Source organism: Notechis scutatus, chromosome 9 (assembly GCF_049901735.1).
Source record: "Notechis scutatus isolate UNSWTSFEM ecotype Mainland chromosome 9, rNotScu1.2, whole genome shotgun sequence".
NCBI classification, from domain to species: domain Eukaryota; kingdom Metazoa; phylum Chordata; class Lepidosauria; order Squamata; family Elapidae; genus Notechis; species Notechis scutatus.
Genome location: NC_142017.1, coordinates 22,603,767 through 22,627,548, shown reverse-complemented (window position 1 = coordinate 22,627,548; position 23,782 = coordinate 22,603,767). Strand labels below are relative to the sequence as shown.

Below are 23,782 nucleotides of genomic sequence, written 5' to 3'. Positions count from 1 at the left end.
TTCATGAAAGGTGATACAGGAATGAGAAGAGATTAATCCATCCCTCAGGACTCCTGAAAATGGAGAGTGGGCAATGGGAAAGACTGGTGAGAAATGGAATGGAAAATAGAATGGAATGGAATGGAATGGAATAGAATAGAACAGAACAGAACAGAATAGAATAGGAATAGGATAGGAATAGGAATAGGAATAGAATAGGAATAGAGAATAGAATGGAATAGAAAATAGAATAGAATGGAATGGAATAGAAAATAGAATAGAATAAGGAATAGAATAGAATAGAATAGAATAGAATAGAATAGAATAGAATAGAATAGAATAGAATAAGGAATAGAACAGAATAAGGAATAGAACAGAATAGAACAGAATAGAATAGGAATAGAATAAGGAATAGAATAGAATAGAATAGAATAGAATAGAATAGAATAGAATAGAATAGGAATAGGAATAGGAATAGAAATGGAATGGAATAGAAAATAGAATAGAATAAAATAAGAAATGAATAGAATAGAATAGAATAGAATAGAATAGAATAGAATAGAATAGAATAGAATAAGGAATAGAACAGAATAGAACAGGAATAGAATAGAGAAAGAAATGGAATAGAAAATAGAATAGAATAGAATAAGGAATAGAACAGAATAGAATAGGAATATAATAGAATAGAATAGAATAGAATAGAATAGAATAGAATAGAATAGAATAGAATAGAATAGAATAGAATAGAATAGGAATAGGAATAGGAATGGAATGGAAAATAGAATGGAATAGAAAATAGAATAGAATAGAATAAGGAATAGAATAGGAATAGGAATAGAAATGGAATGGAATAGAAAATAGAATAGTCCAGCCCCCTGCTCAAACAGGAGAACCTACACCATTCCAGACAAGTGACTGTCCGGTCTCTTCTTAACAGCATCCAATGATGGAGCACCCACGATTTCTGAAGGAAAGGTGTTCATTGGTTAAGTGTCCTTACTTAACCTTATTTAGAAGTTTCTCCTAAATAAAATAAACCAACCTAAACATTGCATCAATTTCAGAAAGGGACTCCAACCCTAGATTAAATCTATGTAAAGATTCAGATGTTATTTGCCTTTAATAGTCATTTTACTATTATCTGGAAATAAAATATTTTCAGGCCACCAAGGGGGTTCGCAAAATGTGGTTAAAAGCCCTCAAATTGGTGGCCAACTAATGAAACTAATAAGAAAGAACTTCAATAAGAATTTGTGATACTAGTATAACAACTAACAATAATAAGTTAGCAATACTGAATCATAAATACATGGCCAAAGATTCTAGAGAAGCATCTTCTAATGGCATATGGGATATCTTGCTTATGAAAATCATAGCAACATCTGATTTCACTACGTTTCTTAACCCAACTCTTTCCATTTTCTGGCTGCCATAGATGTTGAGTTACGTAGGTATTTTATAAAAATTCTGATGCCTTCAAAAGATGACTTGAATTTTCTTCAGAAAATAATCTAGAAACAAGGGCAACAACTAAACTGAGCAAAGCTGAGGCAGCTGCCAGAGATTTTTGATTGTAACTTACAGCCACGTTTTTGAGCATTTTGGAATTTGTTTGAGGTCAAGAACCTATATAGTCATAACTCACTTTTCTTTCTTGCCCAAGGCCAACCAACAGGCAAATACCCTATGGTGAAGTTTCCAAAGGTGGATTCTGGCTCTTCCAGGCTGCCAATACCCGCCTCTCAAGTGCAGCCATCAGCCCCCAAGAGCTTGCACACCCTCGCTGTGCCACCTACGCCAAAGGCTCCCAAGAGGTATGAAGCCTGTGTCTATACAGAGTTTGGTATTTTGTTGGAACCTGGATCTCAGCCTGAATTACACTTCTGTAACCAGAAGTGCTCTAGTTCTACCACCCCACCAGAACCTCACCGGATTGTATAAGTCATCAACTCCTGTCAGGAGTTTCTGGAACCAATTCAGCAAATTCAGGGACTAGAATTTCCTTGGAACTAGCAGATCCCAGCTAAACTTGGCAGAACTACCTGGATCCTTGCCATGGTAAAGCTTGACAATGTCAGGCTTCCAAATGAGACTCAGCAAACAGGAGTCTCCAGATAATTAACCCTTAATTCTGCTGTAGATGAGACTAGTAGAAATGTTTCAGACATGACAACAGAGCAGAATGCAGCATTATACTCAACCCCTGATTGTCCACTGCATTGCAAAGACAACAGAATCATGTTTAGAGGTTGAGACTCTTGGCTTCCTCCAACTCAACAAATGCTTGGCTGAGCCCTGGATGATCATGGGCGGCTAATACATGTTTTCTTAACATGTTTCATTTGTTTCTTCTCTCCCTGATCCACAGGCCCCGGCCCTTCTGACCTTGGCAGGCAGGCTCAGCTTTTACATATAGAAATCTTCTCTGCCCCCATAGAATGAGTTCTTGAACCCAGAGAAGTTTAATTATTCTGCCCCCCCCCCGCCCCCCGCCTTTCCCTTGGTATAAGCAGTCCCTTTACCTTGTGCTTTTCAGCCTTGGAACTGTTACACAACCATCCTGTCTGTCCTGGCAAAGATAGACTTTGATGCCTCTTGCAAAATTATTCTTAGTTCTCCTTCATTCACAGCCCTGAATTTGTCCATTAGTCTCTAACAAATGAAGGCAAATATATGTGTCCCAGGATAATGTTGCAGGATCCAATCTGAGTTGATCACCAGGACCGGAGCTTTCAGGCTCGTGCCACAGGTTGGAACTTCTTAGATATCCAAGATGTGTGCACTGGGCTGTTCTATTTGTGGCATTGATGTGGTGCTTGGTTGCGTGTGGCTTTTCGCTGTTGATTGGGGTATTGATGGCTGCCTATTAAATCACTGATTGTTGTTTCCTTGTGCTGCTTCACCCTCGGTTTCTAAATATTTGGTAGCCTGGTGGTAAATCATCCCTCCTGTGGACTCACAAAGTGCTGATTTATCCCTAATTTACCAGGTACTTAGGAGCCGAGGGCACAGCAGCACAAGGAAACAACTGCCAAAGACTTAATAGCCAGCCGTCAACTTCTGTGTGTGTGTGTGTGTGTGTGTGTGTGAGAGAGAGAGAGAGAGAGAGAGAGAGAGAGAGAGAGAGAGAGAGCAGTTCCCTGAAGATGGGCTCCAGCATGAGTCTAAAAGCTTGCAAGAACAAACTGGTCCCAGTGACTGACTTAAATTGGGTCCTGCACCTTGTCTCTAAAATCAACTATATCCCCCCCAAGTTTCCTTTCTTCTTTCTGCATAGTTGGGTTGTTGATGTGTTTTTTTCATTACTTCATCAGATCTCAATGTTAGTTGGTTAATGCAATTAATGGATAGGAACAGCAGTCTGAAAGAGTAATTGAGAGGACCTTTCTCCAGTTGGCCTATCAAAGCACCATTTATTGGGTGGTTATTTTAATCTTATTCCTTTGAATACACAGACACTATATAACAATGACTGTACTGTGCTGAGGCTTTGTTTTTCCAAATTCTTTCCCTACCTCAGGAGGAAATCCCCTTCCCAAGAAGTAGATGTGGAAGAGCTGATCCTGTCCCCAGTCAATGCCTGGCCAGACCAGTCCAGTCCGCAGGAAGAGCCCACCAGGTATAATCCCAAAGCATCCCACCTCGGCAGACTGGAGAATTCTCCCAGGTCATTGCTGCAAGATTTGATTGAGGCTGCATGAATGGCCCGTCACAATGGCCCACACAGGACTGGGCTGGGAGTTGGGTCAGACTTCAACCTTTTGCCAGGACAGCACCCCACTCTCATAGCCAAGGCGGCCTGACAGAGGAAACAGAAAAACCGAAGCCTATTTAATTATGGAGAAAAATAATGTTTTTGAAAAAAAGAAAATCTACAAAATCTAGAATACCTTGGTACACTCTGATACTGCACAGACCATACTTTCGTACTGCCTATGGGAAAGTATGCAGAAATCTCAGAAAAATATCTCCTTGAAGGCCCCAAACCCTCCATCGTAGATAAGGATGTTGCTACGCAATGATGGACACAGAAAACTAAAGGCTGCTGTAGATAGTCAACCTCTTGGTACATTGCATGGAGTCCCTCCTGGGTGCAAAATGTCCAACCATATGTTGGCCTAGATAGTTTCCAGGAAAGAGAGCCTAGTTTGTAGAGAAGTGCACGGACTAACCGGGGTAAATCTGCATTTTCGTCAGTGGTGGGATTCAAAAAGTTTCACCACCGGTTCGGTGGGCGTGGCTTGGTGGGCGCGCTTTGTGCGCGTGCACACATTTTTGTGTGCACATGCGCCAAACACGCACTTTGTGCAGGCACAGAGGCATTCCAACTCACCTCCTGCAATCCTGCACTCTCCCGGTCGCTTCAGCAGCTGCCGTGTGCCACTCGGCTATGCCGCGCAAAGCAGCTGCACTTCAAAAGCAAGGAATAAAGGTGAGTCTGGGAGCCCAGGTGGGCAGGTGGGCCCAACAGCAGACCGGCAGAGAGAAGGCCCTTCAGGTGGAGCCAATGCTGCACAAGGCATAACTACTACTCTGGACTGATCTTTCCTACCTTACAGAAAGTGTTGCAGAAAGCCCAACCTGACCAAAACTGACGGAAGGTGTCAGAGGTCAATATTCTGGGGCCCATCCAGGGATGACCAGAGGATGGGAAGACTGGGTGTAGTCTGACCCACTTTTATTTTTGTCACTTGATAAGTGTCGCCTTCTCTCACTGCTGCTCAGTCAAAGGCATCCATGGGGCAGTTCTGAGGGGCCAACTGATGAATGAATGGTTGTGCCTCAAAAGGAGGCAGTGCAGCAGGTAAAACACACACACACACACATGGACCAGATATTGCTTTAACTGGGTAGAACCTCCTAGCTTTGCAGGTGCAGCAGCCGATTCAAAGTCAAGGTGACCTGTAAAATTGCTTCTCTCCCCTCTGCCCGCCAAGGCCAGAGGGGGCAGCTTTACCAGGAGAAATCACCCCCTTGCCCCATTTCTTCTACCAGCCAATCAGGGAAGGGTCTCACAATGCACGCAACCAGAAACCTTATTTTGGTTCCTTTTCTAGGCAGCCCTTTCAACCTGCCCAGATTTCTGTGGGTCAAAAAGGGACCAGCTGCTCTCTGACCCACTGAATAAATCTTGAGAGCAGAGCAGAGGTGGGATTCAGCCAGTTCTGAGCAGTCCTGGAGAGCCGGTAGCGGAAATTTTGTGTAGTTCAGAGAACTGGCAAGTATCACCTCTGACTAGCCCCACCAATCCCACCTCTTCTCTGCCTTGCAAGTGCCAGCTGATCGGCTGGGTCTTCTTTTGTTGCCCTGCACAGGAGAAAGGAGCTGGAAAGTAGGTTAGTGGGGTGGGGAGGGAATGGGGGTTTTATAGTCTCCTCCCCCTGGAGTGGGCTGGGAATGGAGACTTTGCAGTATATCTTTCCCTTGTCACGCCCACCAAGCCTCGCCCACAGAACTGGTAGTCAAAAAAAAATATGAATCCCACCACCGGAGTAGAGAACGGGGAGCCCTTCAGAGTCCCTGGGAAGGCAGGACCTGATTCCTCCTCTTGGTTGCTCCACAGCTCACCCAGGCGGGGCAGCTCAGCCGCCAGCCAGAGTAGCGCCATCATCAACGAACGGCTGCAGGAGCTGGTGCGGCTCTTCAAGGACCGAACCGAGAAAGTCAAGGAGAAGCTGACGGACCCCGATGCCTCCTCTGACGATGAGACCCCCACAGCCTGTGAGTGAATCTGGGCAGCAAGGACCGGGGTCTCGTGTCCCGAGGGGTCGGTGAGAGAGCCTCGGCCTCCCAGCTGGGGCTTGCAGGGGGAACGTTCAGCTCACAGGCCCTAGCATGTTGACATACAAGACCAAGGGGCTCCAACCTTGGCAACTTTAAGACCTGTGGACTTCAACTCCTAGAATTCCTAAGCCAGCTTTGCTGGCAGAGGAATTCTGGGAGTTGAAGTCCACAAGTCTTAAAGTTGCCAAAGTTGGAGACCCCTGTTAACTAGACCATTATTTTATGCTGTGATATGGGATGCATGAGCTCAGCAGCCAGGCTGCCTCCTGCCCTCTCAGACCTTCTGGGTCTGAATCTTCCTTCCAGATAACAGATAATCAGAGTTGGAAGGGACCTTACAGATCATCTAGTCCAACCCCCTGCCCAAGCAGGAGACCCTACACCATTTCTGACAAACGGCAGTCCAATCTCCAAGGGGGAGACAATCATTTTACATTCTGTTTGTTGTTGTTTTTAAGGGGAGATAATATTATTTTAGTAATGAAGCAAACGTGTTTCAGAACACCTTCAGCGTCCTTGAGATTCCACCACCCCTGAACTCTTACACACAAGATATTCCAGCCCTAACCAGGGAAAAAAGCAATCCTGGTTGATTTGGGGGGAGGTTGCCAATTAGGATTTTGGGCCAGGTGCAAGCTGCAATGTGGGTTGTTCTTACTTGAGAGAACATTCTTACTTGAGAGAATGTTTCTGAACTTTTTCTCCATTTGGCCCCAAATAATGGGCGAAACATTTTGTTTTGATTTCATCCATTTGATTTATTCTCTCAGCTCCTTCCAAAGAGAAGAAGACCTCAGAGGAGAAAGGCGAAGAAGCCGAGGAAGAAGGAGAGGGGCCTTTCCACGAAATCCTTTGCTGCAAGTTTAAGTATCACCCCTTCCTCTGCCACACGAGGAAAGTCCAGTTCCCCAGCAGTATTGACCCTTCGTCCAGTAAGTGACGGGGGGGCTTTGGACTGAAAAGGCAGCTGCATCCCAAGAGAGAAGGGAAGGAGGAGCAGGAGGGACTTTGCGAAGGGAATTGCGGGAGAAAGAATGGCAGAACCTGGAAAAGAGAAATTAGTCTAGAGCAGGGTGTCCAACCTTGGCAACTTTAAGACTTGTGGACTTCAACTCCCAGAGTTCCTCAGCCAGCAAAGCTGGCTGAGGAACTCTGGGAGTTGAAGTCCACAAGTCTTAAAGTTGCCAAGGTTGGACACCCTGCTCTAGAGTCTCTACGTAGCCACCTAGAGACCAACTCTCCTTGAATCCCATCAGCCTGTATCTAGGACCAAAGTAGTGCTAACCACTAGTTGAGTAGATTCCTGTGCGCAGGCATGAGCAATAAACCAGTTGAATTGGGAACTTCATGGTCTTTCCTTCCTGTGAGGAATGCAGGCCTGCTGGAAATCCCCAGGAAACTTGACGGCCCACCCAAGCCTAAATTAGCTAATCCTTATCCCTTGAAATGCCAAATAATTTGTATGGACTCTCCAATACAGCAAAAGGCACTTCAGGCCTTTCACAAGTGACGTTTTCAATTATTGCAAATACAGTCCAAAAAGTGGGAAAGAGATATTCATAACCCACAATAGTATTCTTGCAATGTAGGTTAAATAAATGAAGCTGCAAACTGATTGCAGACAACCATCCGTAAGCCTCTCTTGAGCTCCAAACACACTTTCCGGAAGGAAGTTGGAAGCAAATGGCAGGGATTGTTGAGGGCTCCTCCTGAGAGCTGCACCGTTCAGTAAGGCGTTTGACAAAATAGAAAGACATGTTTGGGATAGAGAGTATCACCACCAGATGAGGGGACATCAATTAATCACAATTGGCTGACTGAATTGTAAACAAAATTATTGACAGGTGGGCGGCCATTGAAAGTGACCAAATAAATAAGTAAATTACACTCAACATGTAGTTCAGAGGTGGGATTCAGCAGGTTCTGACCAGTTCTGGAGAACCGGTAGCGGAAATGTTGAGTAGTTTGGAGAACCAGCAAATCCTGCATCTGACTAGCCCCGCCCCCATTTCTTCTCTGCCTCCCATTGAGTCCCAGCTGATCGGCTGGCTCTCCTTTGGTTGCCCTGCACAGGAGAATGGAGCTGGAAAGCAGGTCAGTGGGGTGGGGAGGGAAGGGGGATTTTACAGTATCCTTCCCCTGCCACACCCACTAAGCCACACCACTCCCACCAAGCCATGCCACTCCCACAAAGCCACGCCCACAGAACCAGTAGTAAAAAAATTGAATATCACCACTGATGTAGTTCTTAATGGAACTACATCTACATGGAAGGAAGCATGCATGGGATACTCCAAGGTTTTTCTTCGGTTCAGTACTCTTCAACATCTTCATAAATTATCTAGATCAGGGGATAGAAGGGGAACTCATCAAATTTGCAGATGACATCAAGTGTGAGCTGGGAATAGTAACACTTTAGACCACAGAGCCAAGATTCAGAAGGTTTTTGACAGACGTCAATATTGGGCCCTATCCCCCCCAAAAATGCAGTTCATTGGTGAGAAAAGTTAGTCCTGCACTTAGGCAGGATGTACCAAATGCAGCGGTATAGACTAGGCAGTCCCTAGCTCAAAAGTGGTGACTGTGAGAGGGATCTAGGAGTCCTAGTGGGCCACCATATGAGCCAGAAACTTGATGCAGCTGCCAAAAAACCCAATGCAGTCCTGGATTGCATCAACAGAGGGATGGCATCAAGGCAACAAGGAGTGATTGTACCGCTTTGTACTAGTGACTGCAGCATAACTAGGGATACTGTGTACTGCATGCAAATCGCATCTGGTCCCCGTGATAGAAAAATGATGCTGAGATGCTAGAAAGTGTGCAGAGGAGACCAACAAACCTCATAAGGGGTCTGGAGGTTAAATCGTATCATGAATGGTTGAGGGAGCTAGGTATATCTAGCCTACCGAAGAGAAGGATTGGGGAGGGGGGGTGTATGATAACTGTCTTCCATCCTTGAGGGGCAGTCACAGAGATGAGAGGGTTGACTTATTCTCTAAAGCATCAGAGGTCAGGACAAAACGTATTGAATGGAAGCTTGTTAAGGAGAGATCCGACCTAGAAGTAAGGAGAAATGTTCCGACAGTGAGAACAATGGATCAATGGAAGGGCTTGCCTCCGGCGTTGTGGCTGCTCCATCACTGGAGATTTTCCAGAACAGGCTGGACAGTCACTTGTCTGAGATGGTATAGGTTCTCCTGCCTTGAGCAGGGACTTGGACTAGAAGACCTCTGAGGTTCCTTCTGGTCCTCTGATTTTATCTTGGGTCCCATACTGGACGGGGCAGCCAAGATGACCATCTCCATCTTGATCACTTTCTGAAGCTGAGAAAGATGCCTGGGACAGGTTCATGCTGAACTGACTTTGAGAGGACTAGTTCCACCTCTTAGTCTACTTGCTTCACAGGCTGGGTGGCCCACTGGATGACAACTGCTGCCTGATCCTCTTCCCTCTTGCTCCATGGGCAAGCAGAGGCCCGGGCCAGCTCTCCCACTGAGGAGTTTGGAAGGGGGATTTGAGGAAAGCTCCACAAGAGTTCTCCTGAGCATCTCCTGGGCTTCCCTCCTCTTCCAGATCTGATGTACGTGTTGTGGCTCTTACTTGTGGTCCTGGCGTGGAACTGGAACTGTTGGCTGATTCCGGTCCGCTGGGCTTTCCCGTATCAATCGCCTGAGAATGTCTATTACTGGATGGCTATGGACTACCTCTGTGATTTCATCTACCTGCTGGACATTGTCATCTTTCAAGTCCGCCTGCAGTTTGTCCATCAAGGAGATGTTATTGTAAGTGGCACACAGAGAGCCTAGCCATGTTGTCATGCTCCTGTTGGAATCTGATTCTGAGGGGGAAGTTGAGTAGCTGACGGGGAGTGGGAATGTGGCTCCGGTGGCTGTGGAAGAAACTGGGGAAGGGCGCAGTTCGGCTGGGCATTCAGAGGAAGACCCAGGGCCATCCTTCTTCATCCTAGGGCATGCAGGGAGGAACGGAGAAGGGAACAACATGAGTAACGTGGTTTACGGGGGAGGAAAGGGCCCTGATCCCCTTCATTAGCTGCAGCTGGGAAAACTGTTTAAAAAGGCAAACTATGCACAGCAAAGTTGCTGGAAGCAAAGTGTGCATTATCTCTGTTTGGCGTCCTCGTTATCATTTGGAAGTCTGCAATTCCTTATCCTGCCCTGTCTCGTTAATTGCTGCAGCATGGTTTGTGTTGGTTTTTATTTATAATCTATATTTACTTTGGGTTCGGACTGAATTTATTCTCTTTAAAGACTGTTCTTGGGAGAGTGTTTTCTCCAACTGATGATAACTGGACATTGGGGGCCAAGTTGGAGGTATTAAAGGGACTTTACCTACTTTTGTGACGGTTGCTTTTGTGCCATGCCCTTTGAGTCATCACACATGTCTGGGTTCTGACTCTTGGTTTGAGAGCTTGATACCTGAACCAGTTATGCCCTTCATCCATGAATAAGCAGATCAGGGCTGCAAAAACATCAGCGATCACGAAGCCTTTCCAGGGATGCAGCCAGGACATTTATCTTAGGTGTATAACATAAGGTATCTATCTGTAAAAGGCAGGTAACCTCCCCAAGGGCAAACTATCTGCAAGGCTGAAGAAGCCTCAGAAAAGCAGAAATTCCTGTGCAGCAGATTTTGACGCGGGGCCTGTTTCCATGCCAGGCCAAGACACGTCAATTCTGCTGGCTGTGCCTCAGTTTCCCTTCTGAGTTTCGGATGGTACCCTTTTGCATTCTCTTTCTTCTTCTAGACTGATAAGAGAGCCATGAGGAAGAATTACCTGAAGTCCCATCGCTTTAAGGTTTGTAGCGTTTTGTTTAATTTATTCCTAATTAAAATGACCACCAAATCATCTGAATGAAACAGCGTTCTCCATCATATGATCCTTAAAATAATATTCTGGACACTGAATTATTTGTCATAGTAATTATCTGCTTGGGTGGCTATTGTAACAATGGCATAGAAAGGAACATTTAACATCTTTCTCGTTATATGGAGTAAAATTGTATATAATATACACACATAATTTGGGAACATCAGGTCACTGATACCTTTTGAGTGATGGGGAGATGGGTGAGCCTATCTTTTTCAAAATTAGTTTCTGTTAATTGCTCTCTTTGTTTGAAAAATGGTAAAATTTGATTAATTGCACTTGAAAAGTTTGCTCAAAAATATTTATGTTATTGTGCATATTTCCTCAGATATATACATTTTTGTTTGCAATTTTGTTTAACCTTTACAAATGAATGACCCGGGTGGAATGCCTCCGTTGTGGGATTCCAGAGAGCCAAGAGCTTCCTGCCTCCTTTCTCTTTCAGATGGATGCCCTCAGCCTCCTCCCTCTGGATTTCTTCTACTTCAAGGTTGGCGTGCATCCTCTCCTGCGCTTGCCTCGCTGCCTAAAGGTGAATCCTCCTCCATCCTGATTCCGCATCTTTAGGGAAGGGCTGGAAAAGGGGGTGCTGGCTTCACCCTGAAGGTCAACACAGAGCAGATCCCAAGGGATCGGTCCCTCTCCACGGTCCCCCAAAAAACTTCATCCATCGCTTCCTCGGGGAATATTTTTCCTTTCCTCCTTTCCTTTCTTTCTTTCCTTTCCTCCCCCTTTCTTTCCTCTCCTCTACTTTCCTTCTTTTCTTTCCTTTCCTTTTCCTTTCCTTTCCTTTCCTTTCCTTTCCTTTCCTTTCCTTTCCTTTCCTTTCCTTTCCTTTCCTTTCTTTCTTTCCTTCCCTTTCCTCTCCTCTCCTCTCCTTCTTTTCTTTCCTTTCCTTTTTCCTTTCCTTTCCTTTCCTTTCCTTTGCTCTCCTTTCCTTTCTTTCTTTCCTCCCCTTTCCTTTCCTCTCCTCTCTCTTCTTCTTTTCTTTCCTTTCTTTCTTTCCTTTCTTCCTTCCTTTCTTTCTTTCCTTTCCTCCCTTTCTTCCTCTCCTCTACTTTCCTTCTTTCCTTCTTTCCTTCCTTTCCTTTCCTTTCCTTTCCTTTCCTTTCTTTCTTTCCTTCCCTTTCCTTTCCTTTCCTTTCCTCTCCCCTCCTTCTTTTTCTTTCCTTTTCCCTTTCCTTTCCTTTCCTTCCTCCTTCCTCTTTCTTTTCTCTCCTCTCTTTCCTTCTTTCTTTCCTTTCCTTTCCTCTCCTTTCCTTTCTTTCTTTCTCCTCCCCTCTTTCCTCTCCTCTACTTTCCTCTTTTTTCCTTTCTTTCTTTCTCTTCTTTCCTTCTTTTCCCTTTCCTCTCCCCAACTATGCGGGCAGAATCTTCTCTGGAGCTCAATGGGACTTCTATTTCTTTTTCACAGTATCTGGCCTTCTTTGAGTTTAACAACCGTCTTGAAGCTATTTTGAGCCAGGCCTATGTTTACAGGTGAGGTTCTGTCTTTCTGGGCAGGGTGCAGTTCAGCAGCTTCTGCAGGCCCGTCTCTCACATGTCTGACTGACATGCAACCTTTCTAAAGGAAATAGCAACAACAACAAATGATTTTGTAGAATCGAAATGTACGTCCACTTTATTTCCAATTTTGCAAACCACATGGCAGCCAAAGCGCAGAGATTTCTACTTTAAAGTCCAGCATTCTTATTAATATAGTATGGCATACTGGGGTTAACTGGACCTAAAGCAGAACTCCCCAGACAGAACAAATAAGGCAGTTTGTGCAGGGCCACCTCTAGAAACGGCTTGGGAAGCCGGGCTGTCATGGAGGCTGGGAGAGCTGCTGGGAGGTGGATGTGCTGATCCATAAATGATTGTACCGCCTGTGACCTGCTTGAGCATGAACTCCCGGCCAGTTTTAAAGCCTGAACATGTATGCAGTGTGTGTCTGAGCCTCCCTGGCCCTTAGCCTCTGCCTCGGAGGCCTTCTCCCTGCTGTGGGGCGGGATGCACTGACTGAGAAGGTTGTGCAAGGGGAAACAAAAGAAGGAGCTCGCTGGCTTTCCTGCACCCCTTTCTGAGCAGTACCGCCATTGGTGGTATTCTACCGATTCTGCCGAGCTGGTAGCGCCAATAAGCAGTGGAGATCGAAGAGGTTCTCTCCACCGCTGTGCCTTTGGGCCCACCTGCCCACCTGGGCTCCCAGACTCACCTTGATCCTCTGCTTTTGAAGCGCAGCTGCTTTGCGCGGCACAGAAGAGCCACCGGGAGAATGCAGGCTTGCAGGAGGCAAGTCGGAAAGCCTCTGCGCCTGTGCAAAGTGCACGTTTGGCACGTGTGCACGTGCAAAGTGTGTGCATGCACGTAAATCCACCAAGCCATGCCCACTGACCTGGGGGTAAAAATGTTTGAAACGCACCACCCATAACCCCCTGTGAGTGACTGTATGCACAATAACTATGGAAGGAAAGGGTCACGGCCTGCCACTCTAACCGGGGGAGGGGGGAGGAGGAGGAACCCCCTAAGCCCAGCAAGAGGAAAAGGACGCTGAACCCTCAGAAGCAACTTCCAGACTCAAAACAGCCCCCCTCCCCCCACAGATCTGCCTGCAGAGCAAAGTCAAGAAAGTCAAGATGGCAGCTCTGATAGGCAGTGAAGCAGCGCCTGTGTTTTGTGCGTGCGCATGTTGCACCATTTACATAGCAGCCAGGCAGAGCTTTGAATGCGTTGTCCCGGTGTGTGTGTGTGTGTGTGTGTGTGTGCATCTTGGCCCTTTGCAGACAATCTCACTCTCCTGGCTGGCTGGGAAGAGCTGGGCTGCTCCCCTCCATCCATTTAGTATCTTGGTATTTATTTGATTTGTCAGTCGCTTACAGGTATAAGAATAAACATAGTTTTGAATACATGGGATAGATACTTATAAGAAAAATAAAAAAGAAACAACAGGACAGGGACGGTCGGCACGCTTGGTGCGCTCCTTATGCCCTCCTTATGCATTCCTGATTCCTAGGGCTCCCTCCGAGGTCCCTGATTCTTGCATTCCCTCTGGGAGCAACGCAGAGCAAGCAATGCCTTCCTGGGTGGGGGGGCGGGGGGGACGGGACGGGACGGGGAAACAGCAGCGTTAGCAGCAGCAGAAGAGCAGGGCACAGGCAGTCTCGGGTTCTGCAGGGACTTTAGCAGCCCATCCTGAGCAGGGTTATCGTTTTGGCAGAGTCGTAAGGATCACAGCCTACCTGCTCTTCAGCCTGCACCTGAACTCCTGCTTGTACTACTGGGCCTCCTCCTTCCAGGGCATCGGCTCCACCCCCTGGGTCTACGACGGCAGAGGAAACAGGTAGGCACCGGGGGCAGCCAAGTGGCTGTCTCTGCAGAAGGGGCCAGGAGGAAGACGCGCACGACCTCTGTGGATCTCCTGTGTTTCATCTTTGGCAGTTACGTCCGCTGCTATTACTGGGCTGTCAAGACCCTCATCACCATTGGGGGGCTGCCGGAGCCCCACGACCTCTTTGAGATCATTTTTCAGCTTCTCAATTACTTCACAGGCGTCTTTGCTTTCTCGGTGATGATCGGCCAGGTGAGCTGTCACTTCACACCTACTCTGGCTTACGAAAAATTGTTGCATGCTTCTTGTCTCATTTGCTGCTGCACACCATGTTTTTTATGGAAGTGCCAATTTCCATTGTTGGGTGTTGTGAGTTGAGTTGGACCTCATTTTTTGACAATTTTTATGGCAGATGTTCAGCGCATCAGTGTGGGTGTTGAGCAAATCCATATTCTCCAGTGAGGTATTTTCTTTTTGCCAGAAATTGGCAAAAATGGTTGCAACTTGCAATCGCGTGTCTGCAGGAGCCAGCAAACGGTCATAAATGAAGGGAATTGTCAGGTGCCTCAATTGCAATCCCCTGCTCGCTCTCTCTCTGTGTGTGTGTGTGTGTGTGTGTGTGTGTGTGTGATGCAGCAGTCTTAAGTGCAAGTACAAGTCATAAATCAAAAAATTTTTTTTGAGGCCATTATAACTTTGAACTCCCATTAAATGAAGAGTGGTCCTTCAGATATTGTGTCCCAGCCTAACAAAAACAAGCCAGATTCTCAGCCTGTCAGGTTTAGCTTTTCAGGTGTGACTAATGGATTCCATCTCAGCATCGGAGGCCTTTTGGACATCGGAATCACCTGCCCGAACCCAGGGAACTCCATCAGGTGAGTCGTGACTGTTGGCACCGTGAAATAATGTCCTTCCGTTTGCTCTTGTCTTCAACTCCTACGCAGATGAGGGATGTTGTTGGTGCTGCCACAGCAGGACAATCGTACTATCGGAGCTGCATGGACAATACCGTAAAATATATGGCTTTGTACAGAATTCCCCGTTCAGTTCAAAACAGAATCAAAACTTGGTATGAATATACTTGGCATTCCCAAGGCATGCTGGGTAAGTACTTTCAGAGACAAAAGGATTTCTTTCGTCTTTCTCTGTTGGGCAATTACAATTATTGGTGGTTACAAGTGGAGGTATAAAGTCAAGATGGCGGCTGTCATGGCAACCCCGTCTTCTATGTGCCTCATAATGTTGCTGCCATCTTGCCTTTTGGATCCTCCCTGGCAAGCACTCCTTGCTGCAGGCCAGATTTAGCATGAAATGCATTTGAACCTCAATTCTGCACATTTAAGCAAAGCCTGAGAGCCGGAACGGGAAGGGAAGCAGCCTCCCCAGCTGGCTTGCCCAACCGGCTTCCCAGCTGCTCCAACTGTCAGCTGGAGGAAGGGAGCCCCTGCTGGGGGAGGGCAGAGAGGGTCTCCCACCCACCAGCGGACCTGAAGGGGTGAGAATCGTGTCCTGAGAACCTGCACTCCCCGATCCCCGTTTTTTAAAAAACACATCCCCCCCCCCCTGCCTGTTCTGGAGATTGCTTCTTCCTCTGTACGGCTAGGCCCACCAGTGTCACAAGATCTTGAGGAAGCTGCGTAGGTTAGGAAAGTGACTGGCCCTCTTTTCAAGCTACAGGGTGGGGGGTGGGGGGGTGTCAGTTCACTGCAGTGATTCTTGCAATACCTGGCAGGATCCCTGTGATGGGAGGCCACCCTCCATAGTGGCACAGAAGTTCCAGCAAGGCAGAATTCTAGTCCATTTTCTAAATTGTGCCCTTGAGACAAACAGCCGGGCCCTTGTCTTTAATATTCACACGTGAAGGCTGTAGGCTCAGAGCCCAAAGGATCCTCTGAGAATTTGTTCCTCGTTTCCATCTGTCATCTATGAAAGAGTCGCTGTTGCCCATTGCTGAGAAGAGTCACAGAGACCCTTTGGGGCACAGCTGAAAACATTTTATTTGCAAAAGCTGGGGGAAAATACTTCCTGTGCCTCCTGGCATTCCCTTTTTTAATCTTGTTTTTTTTTTTGTGTGTGTGTGTGTGTGTGTGTGTAATGGCTCGGTGGTTAAAGATGCTGAGCTTGTCAGCTGGAAAACTGACAGCCTGGGTTTGAGACCTGAGAGCCATGTAAAGGGGTGAGCTCCCGTTACTAGCCCCAGCTCCTGCACATCAAGCAGCTCGAAAGCCTGCAAATGCGAATAGAGTAACAGGTACCATGGGAAAGTAACAGTGTATCGTGCGCCTTTGGCGTATAGCAGAGATCTCCAAACTTGGAAGTCCAGAGTGGAAGTCCACAAGTCTTAAAGTTGCCAAGTTTGGAGACCTCTGGCTATAGTCATGCTGGCTACATGACCATGGCCGTTGTCTTTGGCCAGTGCTGGCTCTTTGACTAAGAAACAGAGAGGAGTATCAATTCTTCATGGGGTGAAAATATTATTTAAAATAATAATTCAAGGCAATAACACAAGATGGCTTTAGAGACAGGCCTTGCTTGGCCTCCCCGGCTCCCTAAACGGAGGGAGCATTTTGAGCAGGGGGGGCGTGGGGGGAGGATATCCAGCCCTTATCTCCCTCTATCCAGTCGGGACTGTAATCTTGTTCTCTGCCCATCACCTGGGAATTGGCTGAACTCACACCCCAGCCCATGGCTGACCTCCTCCCAGGGCGGGGTCTTCTGGAGGCCAAAAGACCCACCAACCCTGGAGAAGCTTCTGATCACGGGAGCAAATCCAAGGCTGCTCAGGAGGGGGAGTCCAGGGGTGGGGCTCATCGGCCCAGTTCTCTTCCGTTGCCCCACGAGGCCAGAAGACAAGCTGTTCTCTCCCTCACTGCAGATGAATCAGAGCTGCTCACGCAGCTGCCCGAAAAGATGAAGCTGGACATTGCCATCGATGTGAACTACAGGATTGTGAGCAAAGTGCCGCTCTTCCAGGTACTGCCGGCCGACCTGGGGCTCCTCTTCCTTACCTGGCCAGAAGAGCAGAGAGTCCAAGCCTTCTTTCCTTCCTTTGGGGCAGGGCTGTGATCGGCAAATGATTTTTGACATGCTGAAGAGGCTGCGATCCGTGGTGTACTTACCTAACGACTACGTGTGCAAAAAGGTAACCCGTGAGCAATGCTGCAGCACAATTCTGTCACGCTGGTAAGGGAGGTTCCAGGATGTTCTTCATCACAGGCTCCCCGCATTATGCTGTTTTGGGCTGATGCTACTGAAGCCGATACCAAGAGGGCTTTCCGGGAATGTCAGTGGAACTCGATCTGCTTGGTTGTGGTAGCCAAATCCAGTTGGCCATCATCACAGCCGTTCCATGATTCCTAATTATTAGATGCCAGGGAAAGCATCATTCAAGCCAGTAGCTGAAATAACGGCAAAGCAGAAGCAGCAGAGCTAAAAAACACACACGCAGGTTTTGGAGGAAGAGCTTGGTTTCTTTAAAAGGGAATTCGTTTTTTCCTTTTCCTCTGAAAATCAGAAGTCACGAATGAAAATAGGACAAAACACATCCAATGGTGGATTATCTGCAAATATACAAATATCGGGTATTATTCATTTTCCTGGTAATTGTTTGCCAGTTAGTTGCTGATCCTAAATTCACAAGAATGAAGAGATTGCAAATTAGCTCCTTTCCTGTCTAAAACTTGGTGCCAGACAATATTCAACCCAGAAATTCCTCTCGGACCAGTTAGGATGACCTCTCCAGGGCCCACATTGGGAAGGATGGGAGCTCAGCCCTTTCCCTTTAAGACAGTGCCATCTCTTTAAGCCTCTTTAAGCCTTAAGTTGCTCTGATAACACCTCCCTTATTAAAACCTCTACCCCATCCCACAGAAATACTGCATTTTCACTTTGCAACTGCAGATAGAACTTTCTAGAATGCACAAGTTGTAATTTCAAGGCAATTCGGCTCAAAATCACCTTGAATCACGAGATGGGTGAGAACAGCAGGCAAAGGTAGCACCAATACTCATAGCTGCCTGCAATCCCAAAACAATTGGACCATTACTTGAACACCACTAGAATAGAATAGAATAGAACAGAACAGAACAGAACAGAACAGAACAGAATAAGAATAGAATAGAATAGAATAGAATAGAATAGAATAGAATAGAAGCATAAAATAGCATAGCATAGCATAACATAGAATAGAATAGAATAGAATAGAATAGAATAGAATAGAATAGAATAGAATAGAATATTGGCCAGGTGTGATTGGACACACAAGGAATTTGTCTTGGTGCAAATGGTCTCAGTATACATAAAAGAAAAGATAACATTCATTAAGAATCAAGAATCATAACGTACAACACTTAATGATAGTCATAGGGTACAATCAGCACTCAAATCATACTAGGAAACAGTCAATATAAATTGTAAGGATATAAGTGACAAAATTACAGCCATACAGTCACAAGTGGGAGGGGATGGGTGATAAGGAACGATGAGAAGATTAACAGTAATAGTAGTGCAGATTTTGTAATAGTTGAACAGTGTTGAGGGAATTATTTGTTTAGCAGAGTGATGGCGTTCGGGAAAACCTGTCCTTGTGTCTAGTTGTCCTGGTGTGCAGGGCTCTATAGAGTCGTTTTGAGAGAAGGAGTTGAAACAGTTTATGTCCAGAATGTGAGGGGTCTGTAAATATTTTCACAGCCCGCTTTTTGACTCGTGCAGTATACAGGTCCTCGATTGAAGGCAGGTGGGTAGTAATTGTTTTTTCTGCAGTCCTAATTATCCTCCGAAGTCTGTGTGTCTGTCCTGTTGGGTTATTCACCGTTAATTGCAAAAGGCGGCTTTACTTAGAACAGCTTACATCCTGCAATGATATCTATAACACCAGCAAATATCCACATCCGCCTATCCCAGGTCTTTGGGTAGGACTGGATAGGGGGATAAAACTGCCAAATCCAGTCTGAACATCTGGCTGACTGTGCAAAGAACAATAATAATAATAATAATTTGTGTGAGATTTTTAAAAGAAAAAGTTGTCCTAATTATTCCTCCCTTTGAATCCCTTTTGAGGGGAACCTTAACGAAGTCCAGGCCACGAACCCTCAACTCTGAAGAACAAAAGGGGGCCAAGGGGGCAGAACTGCTCAGATCCGTTTCCCCCCTGATTTCTCCTTAGGGGGAGATCGGCCGTGAGATGTACATCATCCAGGTGGGACAAGTCCAAGTGATTGGGGGACCAGATGGGAAAACCGTGCTTGTGACACTGAAAGCCGGCTCTGTGTTTGGAGAAATAAGGTCAGGCCAACTTCACGAGGGGTTCCTTTTCTCTCCTCCGCTGCATTTCTTTTCTGCCTTTCCTCTGAGGCTCATCAGGGCATTTCACAGCAACGAGCCTGTGAGGTGACGGGCCCAGCGTGGGGAGGGAGGGCAGCCATCCTCTGAATCTCCCCTTCCACTTCCAGGGGTGGGATTCGACTGGTTCGGGCGAACCGGATGTTAAATTTGCCTCTGGCTCGCTGAACCGGTATTTCAACCTCCTGCTCAGGTTACCTTGAGGCTGCCTGGGCACTGCAGCCTGGCCCAGTGGTTTTGTACTGTCGGATTGAAGAAATGCTTGGATTACTGGATTTTACATTTGTTTAGTTGTTACTGACTGTCTTGGAAGATACGGGGGAGGCAGGTAGAATGAAGTTGCTGCCCCTTTCTGTAGAATAGGAGAATTTGGCTGCTGAATTTGTATTTTTGCCGTTTCTATTAGTTTACTGGCTGTGAGAGGTGGAAATCGACGTACTGCTAATGTGGTGGCACATGGATTTACTAACCTTTTCATTCTGGATAAGAAGGATTTGAATGAAATTCTGGTGCACTACCCGGAGTCCCAAAAACTGCTGCGGAAGAAAGCGAGGTGAGATGTAGGATGATCGAGGGTTTATTTTAATTGATTAATCAGTTTGCTCTCCCTTCTACGGCATGTCAATCAGTCCAATTCTGAGAGGCTCATGCTAGCTGATGTGCAATGGGGGCCATGTTTGCTGCTAAGATCAGTTGGTGGTGAAATATGCCCTCTCCTGCCTGGCCTGATCTGGTCTGGCTTTGTGTGGCCTGATCTCTTCTCCAGTCCTCCCCTCCTCCCCTCCTCCCCTCTGTGTTGGGTTGAGTTTGTCCCTGGAAATCTGTCATGAGAACGCCCTTGTCTTCCTGGGCATTCAGGTTTTATTTTGCCCCCCATGCCTGCCATGAAACAAGACAAATTTGGGTATGGGGTTCTCTACTGGTCAGGGAAAGGACTAACAGGTGAAGACGGGGAAGGGATTCAATATATGAATGTCAGTGAAGGAGTCACATTTAAGAGATTGACAGCGCTACCAGAGGCTACAATTCACTTCTGGTGCTGCTTAAATTATTTTCTTCAATTATCCGTGTTTTTGACACCTTGGATGATTTCCCCCATTTTATGGAAACGACAGGTAGGCTGCTCTTGAATGGCACAATTCCATGGACTCCCACAGCTTTTATATGAGGTTTAACTGTACAGCTCTTTGCCTGGAGAGTTTTAAGTGAGAAACAGATGTTTCTTCTGTTTGCAATCTTCCTGTTTTCTCACTGCAGACACTGCACATTGCTTTTCATTAATTAAAGAATTAATTAAATGTGCCAAATTTCTCACTATCCAAAGTGATTTTGGTGACTCACATGGGGCACTAATCATCCGGAAGGGCCTCCCATTCGTCACTTTAAAACAGAGGTCTCCAAACTTGGCAACTTTAAGACTTGTGGATTTCAACTTGGGTGGGATTCTACCAGTTCGCACCTATTCGCTAGAACCGGTTGTTAACATTCTAAGCAGTTTGGAGAGCCGGTTGTTAGAAGAAATTACTGGCCTAATCCTGTAAGGAAGGCAGGAAGGAAACATTCTGGTATTGCTTACAGAAACTGCCTCTCCGTTAACCCTTTTTACATTCTTGGCAGGACTAGATTTCCTGTCTCAGGAACCTCTCTGGAGTTTTTTCCCCCTCCTTTGCTGGTCCTTTGCTTGTGTGGAGTGACCATTCAAAGTTACAATGGCACTGAAAAAAGTGACTTATGACCGTTTTTCACACTTACGACTGTTGCAGCATCCTCACAGTCATGAGAGGCCAGGCGAGGAGATGCGTGCCTCGATGTGAGTGATGTTGAGTTGGCCACGCCCAGCCAATAACATGACCACCAAGCCACGCCCATCCAGTCACATGACCACCAAGCCACGCCCACCAACTAAGCCACACCCCCAGAACCGGTTGTTAAAAAAACTGAATCCCACCTCTGCTTCAACTGCAGAATTCTTCAGCCAGCATAGCTCTGTTTTGGAGAGCTCTCTTTTAAAAGGAAACTCCAAAGCAGCAGAAACATGACTTTTAGAAGAGGGGCCTCTGAAGGAAGATCATAGAAGGGCCATGATATTCCCTCCCTCGTTCTGTTGCATTCACACAAGCAGTTTATTCTCACAGACCTGGCTGATGTCCAATTCCGTGCTTTTGTTCTGTTCCAGGCGAATGCTGAAAAACAACGCCAAGCCCAAAGAGGAGAAGGGGCTGCCCATCATCCCTCACAGGGCTGGGACCCCCAGGCTCTTCCAAGCTGCCCTGGCGGCTGCCGGGAGAATGGGGGGCAAGGACAGGCTGGCTCAACTCCGCTGGAAACTGAAGGAACTGAAGGCAATGCAGGTGTGTTTGAAACCCTCCCGGCAACCTGGAGAGGGGGAAGCGTTGTGGAATATTTGCCCAGGAAGGCCAGGTGGGCTGGGCTGGAGCCAGGTAGCCTTCTTCATCTTTGGCTTGGTCCACTAATGGGTCTAATAATTGCTACAACTTCTAAACATGAATTATTTTTAAAAAATGGCGGCTTTCTTTCCTTGGTGATTGCTGGGATTGGGGACAGGACACAGAAAGAAGGGAGGGGAAGCCCAGCCCCTGCCCCCCCCTCCCCCCCCCTCGCTCCCCCCTCCACAGACGAACTGCTTCAGAAGGCTGCCCGCAGCTAAGCCCCCTCCTCCCCACCCCCCCCCCCCCCCCCCCCCCCCCCCACAGCCCCCCCCCTGCCTGCCGCCTTCGTAGGTTGGACAGCTCCACTGAGAAAGAGGCAAGCTCAGAGCCCCCACACCGACAGGCGGCGGCAGGCGACCGCCGCTGTGGGTGACGCCCTGAGTGGCGGGGGGGGAAGGGCACGGAAACCCCGCTTCTTTGGCAGTTTCTTCCTAGAGGGTGGAGCGGCGAGGAGCCCCCCCCCCCCCCCCCCCCCCCCCCTCCCCGCCCCGGTCCTTGCATTCTGCTTGGTACAAAGTTCGGGACCCCGCTCTAAATCATGCTTATGGCTCAAGCAAGCCAAACATTTATAAACCGTGGCTCAAGCATTATACGAACCCAGAAAACTGCAGCTTCTACAGTAAACCCCTGGGAAACACCAGGATGGCTGGCGGCATTCTAGAAGAAATCAGAGCTGAACCCTGAATGGGTAGTTTCATAAGTGAGATGAGAAGGAAGTTCCCACCATTCGGAGGTGGTGGGCGCATATGTATATTGGGAGTGCATGTCAGGTGCTTTCACAAAACAGGGAGCCAAGGGGGTGAAATATCTCTACCTTCAATGCTCACAGACATTGCTCTGGGGCCCCCTCTGGAGGAATGGGCTCTAGTCCCCCGTTTTAAGGCGAGCATCTTTTTCCTAACAAGGCCTTTCATACGATTCCCAATCGGATCTACTTTTCTTTCAGGCTGCCAGTTCCACCTCATCTGGCCCCAAGCCGTCAGCTAGCCATGCTTCACCATCTGGTTCCCCCAAACCCAACAATTGCGGAGCTGAGATGAAGATCTCCAAGAGTCCTGCCCATCCTGTTCGGATTTCCGTGAGTGCGACCCCTACCGGGGATGAAGAGGTTCTCTCGGTGGAAGTCTTAGAAAAAGAGGAGCCTAAATAGAAGAACCCGATGAGCCTCCATTGCTGGTCCCGTTTGCATGGATTGTCCAGCCATTCAAAAATAATCTCTAATATTGTGCTATTAAGTACAAAGTGGGCTGAGATGGAGACTTGGTGATTGGAGACCTCTATAATTTTTTTACACTTTATTTAGAGAGCCAGTTTGGTGTCAGGGTTGAGGCACCAGGCTAGAAACCAGGAGATTGTGAGTTCTAGTCTCCCTTTAGGCACAAAGCCAGTTGGGTGACCCTGGGCCAGTCACTCTCTCAAGCCCTCGGAAGAAGGTAATGGCAAACCACTCCTGAAAAACCTTGCCAAGAAAACGGCAGGGACTTGTCCAGTTAGGGTGTGAGAATTGGACATGATTGAACGGAAGGGAGGGGAACTTTTTTTACACACTGGGCTATTTAACTACCTTTAGAAGAATTTCAGCAAAAATCCAAGAGAAATTAGCAAGTGAAATCTCTATTAAGCAATATTGGCTTTTTACAGGTTCTAAACCTACATAAATATATTTGATTTGCTTAAAACTCCCTTCTGTTGTGTGGTCTTTTAATGTAGTGCACAGCACAAAAATGCAGAGAAAAAAGTGTGAGTTAGAAAGAGTTTTGAAAACAGCGGGACTTCCGGTTTGAAGGGCTTCGGCAACAGACAGAAATCCGTGATCGTGTGCGGTTTCTGTCTGGGCTCACCGCTGGAGCGCCCCGAGCCGGCTGGTTTCGGGGCTAAGCCACCCTGTAGAGGTGGTGAAGAGGGGGGAGACCACCAGCAGGGTCGAGGAGAGCCGCATCTCTCCTCCTCAGCTGGCCATTACTCCCTTTCCCGAAGGCGGTTGCAGCGGTGGTCAGAAATGGCCACCACAAAGAAGAACTCAACCGGAAA

The 23,782-nt window shown here is 47.1% G+C and overlaps 1 protein-coding gene across 5 annotated transcripts in view; it reads left to right on the top strand.

Moving 5' to 3' along the window:
• CNGB1 (cyclic nucleotide gated channel subunit beta 1) overlaps positions 1 to 23,430 on the top strand; it is a 28,527-nt gene extending 5,097 nt beyond the window's left edge. For 3 of the 5 annotated variants that reach the window (XM_087971839.1, XM_087971838.1, XM_087971840.1), the window contains 17 exons: positions 1,643 to 1,793; positions 3,500 to 3,598; positions 5,543 to 5,700; positions 6,534 to 6,695; positions 9,337 to 9,545; positions 10,529 to 10,579; positions 11,097 to 11,183; positions 12,066 to 12,130; positions 13,851 to 13,973; positions 14,072 to 14,213; positions 14,906 to 15,065; positions 16,837 to 16,934; positions 17,020 to 17,103; positions 19,126 to 19,349; positions 19,708 to 19,854; positions 21,478 to 21,652; positions 22,698 to 23,430. In XM_087971839.1, the coding sequence (XP_087827965.1) occupies positions 1,643 to 1,793; positions 3,500 to 3,598; positions 5,543 to 5,700; positions 6,534 to 6,695; positions 9,337 to 9,545; positions 10,529 to 10,579; positions 11,097 to 11,183; positions 12,066 to 12,130; positions 13,851 to 13,973; positions 14,072 to 14,213; positions 14,906 to 15,065; positions 16,837 to 16,934; positions 17,020 to 17,103; positions 19,126 to 19,349; positions 19,708 to 19,854; positions 21,478 to 21,652; positions 22,698 to 22,901 (2,339 nt within the window). In that variant the 3' untranslated portion in view covers positions 22,902 to 23,430. Of the gene's footprint in view, positions 1 to 778; positions 1,427 to 1,642; positions 1,794 to 3,499; positions 3,599 to 5,542; positions 5,701 to 6,533; positions 6,696 to 9,336; positions 9,546 to 10,528; positions 10,580 to 11,096; positions 11,184 to 12,065; positions 12,131 to 13,850; positions 13,974 to 14,071; positions 14,214 to 14,905; positions 15,066 to 16,836; positions 16,935 to 17,019; positions 17,104 to 19,125; positions 19,350 to 19,707; positions 19,855 to 21,477; positions 21,653 to 22,697 lie in introns of those variants that run through there. The other 2 variants (XM_087971841.1, XM_026690253.2) reach the window with 2 other exon arrangements.
• Positions 23,431 to 23,782: the final 352 nt, after the last annotated feature.